Here is a 13,074-nt window from a genome sequence, read left to right as displayed (position 1 = left end):
AAAGCTAAATTCAAGTCCAGGCTCAAGGTCATTGAAATACTGCTAACCTTGAGAGTAGTGGCTTTTGGTTTGTTTGTTTGTTTTTCCTATCATATTTGGCAAATATTCTATTTCTAATAATATGCAAATCATAGTTTTTCATTAGAATGTGGCAATTTTTTCACTTCTTGGTAGATTCTGACTCTCACTTCCCCGCTTGTCCCTGTTCCGTTTTGTTTTGCTCTGCCTGACAACAGAACAGATTTACAAATGTTTCTAAAATAAATCTTATTTAGGTAATGTTTCTGTGTACTATATTGTTCAAAATTACCAAAATACTCTTTAATTTCCTGATTAAGAGAATGTTATACCCAAGTTTTCTCTTTTTTTTGTCTAGAATGTGCAAATTTAAAATTCTCACCTATATTAGAAAAGACAGATCAAATGCTCGATCTGCAATGAGAGTAACACAAACTCAGAGGTAAAGTCAAAGCAAATAGCATTGGCTGAATAGTCTATATTAATCTTTCAGAGATTATAGTATCCTCTGTGGAGAATAGGGACATGCTGCCAAAATGGTTTTGAAAATTCTATTATGAGATGCTCAAACATGGTTTTAGGAGTTGAACTGTGGGCTGTAATTTGTGAAGGTTTGCATACACTCTTATGAAGTGGTGTCTCTGGGGCCAGAGTGAAGAAACTTGCAGGATGTAGTTTGTAAATGTTGTTATGAATTTGCTATTGAGTTTAGTATTGAGTTATTAATTTTATTATTATTATTAAATTATTTAAAAATAATTTTGAAAGTACCTAGTGGACAGTAAGGTTGCTTTAGGAATATTTATAAAAAACAAATTGTGTTAGTAAGGACCCTTTTCATTTCAACAGAATTGCCCAATCTGTGGCTTTCCAGAATTATGTTTACAGCTCCTGGCCTGCCCCTTGCTGTATCCTTTCCCAAAGGACTCTGTGGGCAGGGAAAATCAAGAGCTTTGTGACTTGTTCTGACAACCTGCTTCCTCCCTTGTCTGGATTTTGTCAATGGGATAGATGCGCTTGTCACATCTCTCAACATGTGATGCATTCAAGTCTGCGACAGTGAGAGGATGTGATGTTCAGGCAGCTGCTTCTCAGCTGACTGACCCATTCCCCTTCTGTTAAGAGCTTGCCTTTGCTCAGGTGTCAGACACCTGCCCAAGAGGTGATATAGAAGGAACTTGGCAGGTGGTCTTCAGGTGTTTCCACTGAGTTGCAGTTTTTAGAATTCATTTGGGATATCTAAAAAGTATTTCTGCTGTTAATGTCACTACAATAAAGTCGTTCTGTAAATGGCAGGTATGGTTCTGTTACACATTAGGAAAAGCACATTATTATTTCAAAACTAAGTGTTTGTAAATACCTTAATTAAGTATAGCTGATTTAAACTTCTTGTCAGAGAAGGTTGCTAGGAAAGTGGAAAACTGGATTGGAAGTGGACTGTGCTGAATTAAAAAAAAAAAATGTTGCTTAGATTTTGATGGTAGCTGGACTAATTTTAACATAGTCATGACTGCAGGTTGAAAAAAATATTCTTCTAAATATGGAAAACATATGTCGCTCAGAGTACCAATAAGCTGCCATGCTTAAATAGAGAGGCTTAAATGTAAACTACTGAATATGTAGCATGGGTTTTCAGATATTGGGAGATGAATGCTGAAGATAAGGTGCTAACCTTATGTCGTTATATCTGAATATTTTATCCATATAATTTTTGCACTATTAGCGGTTAAACTAAAGGGCTTTCTATCAAATCTGACAATAGTTAGAAGATTAGTTCAAGTTGAATTTCTTGACAGTGACCAGAGCCATATGAACTTGTCACTCAGAAGTATTAAGAATCAACTGATAGACTTAAAAGTATGACTTTTTTAAATTAATATTTCTCAACCATAAAATGAGTAGCCTTGATTAAACTTTTAAAATAATACATTTAGGTGAAGCCTGTTTTGGCCACCTCCATTCTCTAGAATACAGAAAGGATCCTTACAAATAGTATCACAACTGTTTTAACTTGTAAATAACTCTTCATTTATTTAACAAAGTGAACCATAACATAGCACTTAATATTATTATCTCAGGAATTCTTTTTTTACAGCTTAGCTGAAATGGATAAATATTACCAAGTGCTCTTAAGCGGCCTAATTCTAAAGATACCATTTTATCTTAATCAGTGTATCTTGCTCAACTGGTTCATTTTTTTGCCAGGTCAGTTACCTGATCTGCCTTGCCATATGAATGCTAGAGTCAGTGCAAGGAATAGTTTAGAAGCAGAGGGTGGAGTAAGGCCATTTCTTCTGGCAGTATTGCATACCCAAATCAGATCAGAATGACCCTGTAGCATCTTGAAACTGCCAAGACTTGACTGTTACAAAGAAATGAAAGATAGTTTTTATGATTGCCAGTGCATCAAAATGTTTATACTCTAAAAATCTGACAAACTAGCAATGTTAATTAGGTGATTCTTTACAGACAAAAAGGTAAAGTTGTGTGTCCATCTGAGATTTACATCTGGTCATGAAAATATTCTCCAAACATACTCTTAGGATGCTTATGCAACTAGCAGAAACTCCTTAATCTTTGGAGACTTCAGCTATATGGAGCCCATATATGTGAAGAAGCACCAATCAGTACCTCTTCTGCTTCAGCTGCTGTCTTTTTGATCTGAACTGCTGTATTTGGAATCTTAACTCAGTTCTTTACCTGTTACTAGCAAAGCATTTTTCTTGTTTTAGATCTTGTTCCTTTTTCACTGAAACTTAGAATATCCTTTTGCATCTGTTCACCTCTTAACCATTTTTTTTCCGGTTTTACACTAGCCACTTCAGTTGTGCTTAACAGTGATTACTGATGTGTGACTTTTCTGTGATCTTTCTTGTTTGGGAGGAGTTGAAATGACACCTCCATGCTTACCTCACTTGAAGTTGGTCTTCGTGCGGTGACACCCTTTATGTGGTAACAGGTGTAATCTAGAACTCATAGCCTAGAGTCTTCAGTCTCTTTGTACAAGATGACTTAGTGCAAATGTAACTTTTTCATGAGGAGGGGGAAACAGTGGCTTTTAGATCATCATCCTTGGTGCAAATGCCTTACTAACCTCAGTCTCTTAAGAATGCTTTTAGCATTAGCATGTCAAGCTTTCAATATCGAGTTCCATTTAATTCTGAGTGTCACTACAGTGGAAGCAGCAACCCTGTGACATGGCTGTCAGAACCACAGACACTGAACAGCTTTGTTCAAAGGTCTAAAATTCTGTGTCTGCTTATGTTCTTAAGGTGAAGATGGTGGCTTACTGCTTCTGGTACACTCATAAACCTGGTCAGATCATTTCAATTCCTGTTTGAAGTTACTCCTGTGACAGTTTGTAACTCCTTCAGAGCATTTCCTTGTTTCCATACAGGAATAATCAAGAGCTCTCTGTGTTCCTAAGGATGGGTAGTGGATTGATGCTGGTATTTTCAGGATGTTTCATTTTGTTTTCAGCCTTGTAAGCTTTGCACTTTGAGGTGGAAGATAGTTTATGCTCTTGAAGTGAATTTTAATACTTTGTTGTCTGTTACTGGAGTACACTGCCAGCCGTTTGGATACCTTTAGGCTTGGAGGCAGATTAGGAAGACATGAACCTCCCCTGAGGACCCTTGATTCAAATATGGAGCAGCAGCAAATTAAAGGCGTAAAATGTCTTGCCTGTATAAATGTGTACAAAACTTTACAAAATCTTGAGATTATATCAGCTCAGAAATCTAAAAGTAGTAGTAAGACTCAAAATTCATGAAAGGTTCTTTATTTGATAATTGGGAGTGATCAGAACGCTCCAAGAACAATGGTATTCTTAGTAAATTGTCTGCATTTACTGGTTCAGTATAGGTTTCTGGTACTTTAGCTCTTAAAAACAAGGGGAAAGGTAAAGGACTTGAGAAATTTTTCTACTCTTGAGTTGGGACCATGTTTGGGAAGACATAGAATATCATTCCTATGTTTATTCCACTTGTAAGTCATTAAATAAAAAAAAGTTTTCATAATTAGATTCTGTATTTACAAGTGTTAATTCAGTCATATTGTAAATCGGAAGAAATATTGCGTAGAGATGCGTTATTCTATATGTATTATGGTAAAAGTGTCCAGTGTTAATGGCAAGAATATTAGAATTAGCTGCCTATTCAGTCTGTAGCAGGAACAGGATCTTCTTTGACTGCATAAGCCTCATTTAAGCAGAAATTAAGTAATGATGCTAAAGTATTGTTACACAAGGCTCTTCCTTTGCAGATGAAACTTGATACACAGTCTTTAACCAGTATTCTACCCAGTTAATAGCTCTTTATGAAGAAACCTTTGAGAGCCCTTGTCAAAATGTTGGAACTCATGCTTCAAAAATGTAAGTGGAAACCCAGCCAGTTTTGGTTGGTGTAGCTTAACGCAGGAAGTCAGCAGTGTGCAAATGAAAATGCACATTGTTATCTTTGTATGGATTTTACTGTGTGTTTATAATTGGAGGTTACAGTTTGATTCCAAAGGGTAATTCTGATCCGTGCACCAGGATTGTTGTTAGTAGTGTGTTGGGATACATGAGAGTAGTAAGAGATGATGAATCAAATCACTGTTATAAGCAGTGAGCACTAAGCATCACTGATACAGGCATGTTTGTTCCACTGATTTGCAATTAAAATATATTGAACAGAAACAAAGCTGTGGAGGCTTGTTAAAAAGTTAAATTTGGGAATTCAAAGTGAATTGTGTAGCTACAATTGCATGTTGTGGTCTTATCCTTTGGATGTTCTTTAGTAATCGGTAGTACGTATTGATCTTAAATATTGATGTTACTTTTGTAGTCAACATGTTTAACAAACTTAGAAAAGTTCCTTAAAAAGTTTTCATTACTGCTGCCATCTGTTAAGATATTGTGTCCTAATATTTGTGTCTCTAGTGAAGAGGTGTGCAGTTTCCTTGCGTTTATAAAGGATATGACGTGCAAGTGTAGAAATTTCCTTGATATTTGGCTTTTTGTCTTTCAAATGGTTTTGATTCTGTTTCAAAGTTCTCTCTTCATCCTGAAAGTAATGCATTATAGAAATGTGGTTTGGGCCAGATACTTTGAGTAAAACTAAAGCTGCTGCTTCTTTAGGTTTTTTTTTTTTTTTTGAGTGCGTTTCTGTATAAATCTTTTGTCAATCGTGTGGTGGTTTTTTGTTTTTTGTTTTTGTTATGGTGAAATCTAATTGGAAACACTGGAATGCCTTTTAGTAATGGATGTTGACTCCTGTGGTGCACTGGCAAATTACTTTGATTTCTTTAATGAATATAAGTCCTAAAGATCAAGCAGTTGAATACTGTGCTACTCTGCAGAGACAGGGTTAAATAAGGTGCTGTTCTGAGCTAACTGAGTTAACTGTTAAAATAGCACTTGTAATAGGGTCTGAAATATTAGTGATAGTCTCCTGTTTGTTCTTGAATGTGCAAGGATACTTCTTAAGTTTAAATGACTGCAACTACTTGGTACCTACATGTAGTCTTTTCCTGCTTTAAAAAAAAAGACAAAAACATAAGGCTTTTTGTATTCTGTAATGCTCATAAATGCCACTTAGTGTTTACTTGATTGCTTGGCCATACAAAGAATGTATCAAATTCAATTAGACAAAGAGAAGTAGTATCTTGGTTATCTGAAGCACCACTAAAATCCTAGGCTTAAGAACACTTTTATTCACACCTATATTATTTGAATCTTTAAAAAGCATCTGCAAAAGTGTCTTTTGCATTAGACTAACATCACGTGTATAGTGGTTCTATAGATTCTCCCCAGCAAACCGTGTAGACTCCAGAGATGGTCACCTTTTCAAGATGACTCATCTGTAGGTCAGCAGCAGAATGCACCTTCTGTCTTTACCAACACATCTGCCCTGTTTGGGGATATTGGAGCTCACAAAATGCATGAAGAAATGAAAGTAATGTCTTCTGAGGCTATCGGGCTCTGGAATGAGCTGCTAGAGGGATACAGAATTCGGTCATTGTTAGGGTATAGTACATGACACTGAAACAGCATAGATTAAGAGGGAAAAAGAGAAAAATGTATGAGACTGCCTTGCATAAGAAGGAAAAGGTGAATATCTGAATTTTCTGTGCAAGAGAACCGATCTGGAAGACCCTTAAATACTGGACCAAAGGCACAGTGCGGAAAGAGTAAATGCCAATTAAAATGTAAATATGGAACGCATTCTTAAGGCTGTCACTTCTTCAGTTTCTGATACTAGTTTTTTCTATATTGTTTTATCCTGCTTTGGTGGTAATTGTGACTGTCACACTAGCCACTTAAATGGATAAAAGCGAGAGAGATTGTATTGCAGATGGGGGAGTTGGGTGCTAGTTGTGGTAGAGGTATGAAAAAAGCTACCTCTAGATGTTGCGGCAACATCTCTGAAAATATTTCATTCTCCCTTTACCTAAGGAACCATGAGTCTTTCAGAGATTTTCTAATCTCAGTATCCCTCCTGATAGATTAGTACTCATATGCCATCAGCTGTCTTTTTTTAAAGAATACTTTACTTGATTTTTGTTCATTTGTCTTTATATAGAAGAATCTTTACAGTCAACATGTATTTCTAGATGCTGTGTTAAAATTGCTGGCAGAGTCTATTATTCTATACAAACTGAACAATCTGGCCCCTTGTTTTATTTATAAAGGTTCAATGTATCTTTGCCTGCCTACATCAATCTGCAAGGGAGTGTCAGAAAGGCCCCGCATTCGCCAAGCCGTGAGTTATCACTAACTTTTCAGATGTGTTAATGAATGTGGAGCGAACGCAGTTATGTGTTACAAAACAAAATGAATCCACCCCTCAAAAAGGAAAAAGAAAACAAAACTCAAAAATTCTTACTGCAGTAGCAGGCATGATTATAAAGGGATTGCTCTAAATTTTTAGTATTGTAAATAACACTAGACTTGCCCTTTAGAAAACCTATTGTTGAACTGCTTTGAAGCTGTTCTAGCTTGGGAATTACTGGTTTTAATGGAATTGTATCTGCAGGCAAATTAAGTGTGTGCTGTTTTTGCAAACTTGCCTGCTTAAGAATTTGAAACTTTGCCCATCTGAAAATGTTATATATTAGCACCCTATGCATAGAAGTGTTATTTAAAAATCTGATTACATAATAGTGAGAAAGGCTTGACTAGTAAGAACGTGTTTATTTTTCCCCTCCGTTATAGTTATCCAAGTAATGGTTTGGGCTTCTCAAATCGTTTACTAGTTTCAAAATTCTCAGCATTTCAGGTTAAATATAATGAAGCAGTAATTACTTAAACTGTGAAATATATCCACATTTAAAATACTTGATGAGATGGAGAAGGTTACAATCTGAACTCATACTACATCTTTTTTTCCTTCAGCAGTCTTCCTTGCTTCAGTAATTCACCAGTAGGTTTTCAATGATTAGAGATTTTAACAGGTTTTCTTTTTTTAATAAGTAAGTAGATATATCCTGAGAGATCAAGGTGCTTTATCATGCCTGTGTCTTACCAGCAAGAAAGCCATAACAGTGATCTCGCTTCCAAATCTTGAACAGTGACAATTACATTATGACTTGAAAGAAAACATGTTCCCTTCCCTATCCCCAAAATATCAGCTAGTTATTTTGATCTGAAGACTTCAGGTCTTGCTCACAGATGGAATTATTTAAACTTGCATTTGGACCTCAGTGTGTGGGCAAGTTGATGCTTCTGCTGATGCAGGAACTACAACCTGCCATGATGAAGATATAATTAAGATGTTTCCAGCCTAGCAGCATGTGTTTTTAAAAAAAAAAAAAAAAGGCTCATGATACGGGGATGTTCAAACATCTGTAAAATAATGTTGCATATAGGCTATGTCCATATGTTTGACTGATTCTTTTTCCAGGTTTGTAAGCATTTAAATACATTCTTCTGCCAACTCTTTGTGTAACTCCCATCAGAAGTAAGAGGGTGCTTTGCATCCAAGAGCAAAATAATAGAATGAGTGTCAGGTGGGATTCAGAGAAGACTCTCAATGTGTATCATTATGTGTTTATGAGGCTGCTTTATACGCTAATTGTTACATACACGTATCACAATTTCATGCAAAATCTGAATAGAGCGTTATATAGCTCCTTTCACAAATGCTGTCCTAGCGAAGTGTTTTTAAGCTAATACTGTCCTTCTGGTTTCAAGCACTTTTCATGCTGCGTTTTTGAAGGGAAAGTTGAAAGCATTTTTAAATAGCATTTTGTAGCATTTAAATGTGTATTTTGTTTTTTGTTTCTTTGGTTTTTGGCCAAGAACCATATAGTATTTTAAGTTCTAGTTTCCATAGGTTTTCACTATGTAACGGGGGAATGTTAACGCTTTGCATGTAACTTGCAGAACGTGTCTGACTTCTCCAGATATCTCACCTGGAATGTGTTGATTTCTATATTGCAGGTGACACGACCCGCCAGCGAATCAAATTTAGCGATGACAGAGTGTGCAAGAGTCACCTTCTCAACTGCTGCCCTCATGATGTGCTCTCTGGAACTGTATGTAGCTAAATCTTGTGTTTTATTTAGATAAAAAATGGAGAAATTAAAGTTAGGTTTTTCTCTGTAATATCTCTTCTAACTTCATGGTTTTCAGCAAATATCTTTCTTCACCCTAGTGGTAGTATTCATATGAACTTCTACAAACAACTAATTTATGCGTTATGAAGTTGTGGGTTTTTTATTTATTGATATATAGAATATGTAAGACAAGGTTTCCTACATAGATTATGTCATAGCAAAGTGTTTTTAAGCTGATGCTGTTGTGACTAGCAGAAATACTCTTATAAACTTGTACACAAACACATGGATTATGAAGTTTCTTTCTAAAAGTTTTCATATGTGTATACAGAAGAAATGATTTTTCTTTCTTCAGAAATAGTTTAATGAAAATGGTTGAAACTTCAAATAATTATATTTCTAGAAGCTGAGATGTATTGAACATCATAAAGTGATGTTCTTCTAGTGTAGAACCTTGAGTTACTGTGCCGTTTTCACAAATTTTAAAGCAATTTCAAAATAAATGCCTTCTTGAAAAGTAATGTGAAATATGATATCCTCATCTTCAATTCTGACATTATTAATAAATTTTGCTTGTTTGACTTAGATTTTTATCTGTACTCTGAGTCAGAAATTTCTCTGCCTGAGTATAGCAAACAAAGGGCTTTGACACATGCCAGCAGCTTTGTTGATGTGCCCATGCTTCACCATGTGGTGCTTGAAAGGTAATTCCGGGTAGCTTACTCTTGGTGAGAGACAGGTAAGCTACTTGGCATTGATTATGGAATAAGGATGTATGCTTAGGCAGTTACCCAAACAATTGATGCATACAGCAGTAGTGTTCATCTCTGTCAAAGTCAAGGGAATATGCTTTTGAGTTTTTGTTTTGTTCTTTTTAATGCTTAGCAAAGTTCCTTTCAACACTTTGTGACATTTGTGGTAGGGAAGAACTCCTTTAACCTAATGTTCCCTGGTGCTAGAAAATTAACAGTAGAGAGATTTGGTATGATGATACACTGAGTCTAATGTGTCTGCCATTCTTAATGCTGCACTTTGGTAGCTTTTCTTACTCTGTAGCATGGGGGAAATGAATACTGGAAAACACGTTTTAGGGATTGTTGATTCCCTGTGCCTTATCCTTCCAAAGGGCTAACCTGACTGGAGCTTTTAAATGATATATAGAATGATGACATTCACTTGGAAAATGAAAACCTGAAATAAGTGGACTTAGTAACTGTCCTCTAATACACTTCCCATGCAGCTGTGGTTTTAAATTACCTTAAAACCTTGGTTGATCAAAGGGCTTCAACATGCACCCATGCGCATGCATTTTGTTTCTTTTACTGATTTTGGCACTTGACAGACCAACAGGTACAGTCTATCTGTCTCTCCTCTAGAGAGTCCCTACAGAAGTAGATGTAGCTAACAGGTAAACACAGGCAAAAGACGCAAAACAAATAGAGCTGAACTAGAGAATTTAGCCTTTATTGTAATAACAAAGGTAATGGAATAAGAAAACTCACTTGTTGAGCTCCTCTTTCCTTGTACTCTTTTGGCTTCATAAATAGTTTTTCCTACTTCTTAAAGATGTTTTACCTTTTTCCTTCACATAGCAAAGATTTCTCTTTCATCCTAAAAGTCAGGCTTTTTGAGGTTCATATGGTATTTTTGGCATATACAGTTACTGAAGATAATTCACACTGAAGATAATGCATCTTACACATTTCCTTACATAACTGTGCTTTGTGTATCATTGCATGTATAATTTCCTTTTTGAACAATTCTGTTTCACTGTCCAAACAAAATGTAGAAAGGGGAAGAAGAAAGTGTTCCTCCTACACCATCTGTTATGTTATCCAGTATTTTGCTTGTGTGATGAGGCTCTCTGCTTATCATTCCTGCCTCTAGCTTGGAGGGAGATATGGGACATAACTCCGTATACTATAGTTACACACAAAGGCATTGATCAGAACCCCCAAAGAGATATTGTTAAAAGTATTGATAGGAAGATGGAGTATTGATAGGAAAATTATGATACGGCACCTGAAGACCTGCAGGTGATAGGGACTGAGTGACTTTTTTATGAATATAAATTCAGAATCTTATGCTTCTGAAAGAATAAATTCTCTTGGGCTGTTTTTTAAGGTTAAATATCTTTGGATTTTCGGTAAGGTACTGGACAAGAATTGCGGATTCTTTAAGTTAACAAGGTAATCTGCCTTCTTGTGAATTGTCTGTATTTTGCTGATGGGAACAGTAACATACTTTTATGCTACTCCAGTCCACCCACTCTTTCGAAAGCACTCAGGAAAGACATTCATAGATATCTAAGACAAACAAAATGACTCATGTGAGTAGGCTCTGTTAATTTAGTGATGTTCTTTTCCTTAATGGCCAAATACCCCAAAGCTGAGCCAAGGAAGAGCATACTGATTTTCCCTTTCATGTTCCACAGACTGCAGCGTGTATTGGCAAAAGTAGTGCTTGTATACTTTTCTTAGAATAGATGATTAGAGAGTTTCTCTCTGTAGTCAAGACTTCTGCATGTATTATCTGATTTCACTTTAGATAAAATGTGTGTTCTTTTAAGAATACTGCATGGAGTCTTAGTTTTTCTGGACTTCTCAGGAACACTTGCAGCAGCTATTTTCCTCATGCTTCTTTGGTTGGATTTATCTTTTGGTTAACTTTAGGAAAAAGAAAACAGGAAAAAACATCTATACTAATAAGTTGAGTTTTTACATCTGAGTGTTTAGTTTTACTCATAAACTTCCATGTCTGGATCAGGAACGGTGCACAGCTTCCTACTTATTCCAGCTTTCTTTTGCGTTCCTCTGGGTCTTTCTTCATCAGAGTAGTTTGTTAGCATAAAGTTGTCTTTAAGAGAACCCTAAATATTTGACATGCTTTAGGCTGTAAAGTCATAAGTGATAACTGTATTTTCAAATTAAATAATTTCTTATCTGTTGGCTGCTGTTGCCGCCAGACCAGTTAGTTCTGTATCAGTGTTATCATTTTGTTCTAGTTTTCGAAGTAAACTCATCTAGCTGTCTGTTGATGAGTTGTCACCTATTTAAATCAGGAGATTTTTTTTTCTTTTTTTTTTATTATTCCATTTTATTCAGGTACATGTTTTTGTGCTACTAGTTTTCTGGTTTTGTAGATTAGCAGTCAGAGGTGTCTCAATGCCTGTAGGAGATGCTTTTGGGTCATTTGTCGGGGGAGACAATGAGAGTATGGTTTTCTTTCTTTGTAATCTGATTTTGAGAACAATAGAAACGATAGGCTCTTTGGAAGACATAGCTAAAATAGTGTGTCCTAAAGACAGAAATTTGAAACAAATTTAAAACAGAGGTAAAATTATAACATCCTTTTTCCGATCATTAAATTATAATTTTCAAATGTATTATGTTTCTTGAATATCTTTGTACTTGACGTGTTCTGAAGTCTGTGTGAAGCATATAGTGAAGTAATTGGTAAAATCACAGAAATGACTCTGTATTTAAGGTTGTAAAACACCATCTTTTCAGAACCTGCTTTTGACCATACCTCTCACAAAAGCTCAGGTTTTTTTAAATTGGCGTTTTTTCACATTTCAGTGCTTTGCTTTTCAAGCTTTTGCTTTTTCAAGTTGTTCCCTTGGACACTGGTTTACATGGGGAAATTCTCCAGAACTCAGTGATTTGAGAGTTTGCTCATTCATTTCAGGTTGAGACTTTTATAATGACGGAGATTAATAAGACTTTGTAAGTCTTAGCTATTGTTAGCCTTTAAAGAACACAATGAATCATTTGCTATTTAAAAAGTTAACTGTTTTTATTTCAGATATTTTGTCTTAAAGGTTTTACACTCTCCTCTTACCATTTTATGCTTAATAATGCCTGATATTCAGGCATGTCTCTTTTTCACTCCATAGTTCTTGAGTTACTTTTCATCAGCATTATAAAAATATTTATTTATATCTGTATATATGACTATATGACTGGAGCTACTTACTTAGTAGTCAGATGACTCCTTTGTCATAGTGTGAGCCTAGTAAGCCACATTCTTTGGAGGAAGGCAAGATTTATAGGAATGTGTTTTCTTTATCTTCTCATGTATGTTTCTAAATAAATAGCTGAGTACTAATGAAAATGAAAAGGTGGTAAAACTTAAAGCAAGTACTTTAATAAGGTTATAAGTAATAATGCCCTAAATATTTATAATAAGCTGCTGGCTATCTTTGAAGAGACCCAAAAATTCAATACTTTTGCAGTAATCTAGTTTTCTTATTAGCCTTGATTGTGCTTTTCTTTAGAAAAGAAAATTATGCAAATACTGCATGTTGTCTTGCAAACCATGATTGAGAAACTCCTTTCACTGTTCGTGTGTTTGTGGGTAGAGGAGCATCACATTTTGCATTTTATTCATACAGACCTCAGAATATGCTCTACGAGCTCAATCTTGCAGTTACGTGTATCATTAGTTGCTCTTGAATTTGTTGCACTTAGCTCTTCTGGACTCTTGCTGGCCAGAAGCATACTGATTGAGACCTTGGTT

General features: G+C 35.6%; 1 protein-coding gene across 2 annotated transcripts in view; it reads left to right on the top strand.

Moving 5' to 3' along the window:
* LOC106488214 (putative RNA-binding protein Luc7-like 2) overlaps positions 1-13,074 on the top strand; it is a 37,934-nt gene that overhangs the window by 6,117 nt on the left and 18,743 nt on the right. For both annotated transcript variants that reach the window (XM_067311016.1, XM_067311009.1), the window contains one exon: positions 8,441-8,535. In XM_067311016.1, coding sequence (XP_067167117.1) covers positions 8,441-8,535 — 95 coding nt within the window. The remainder of the gene's footprint in view (positions 1-8,440; positions 8,536-13,074) is intronic.

Source organism: Apteryx mantelli, chromosome 1 (assembly GCF_036417845.1).
Source record: "Apteryx mantelli isolate bAptMan1 chromosome 1, bAptMan1.hap1, whole genome shotgun sequence".
NCBI lineage: Eukaryota > Metazoa > Chordata > Aves > Apterygiformes > Apterygidae > Apteryx > Apteryx mantelli.
This window is presented reverse-complemented; position numbering and strand designations above follow the sequence as displayed.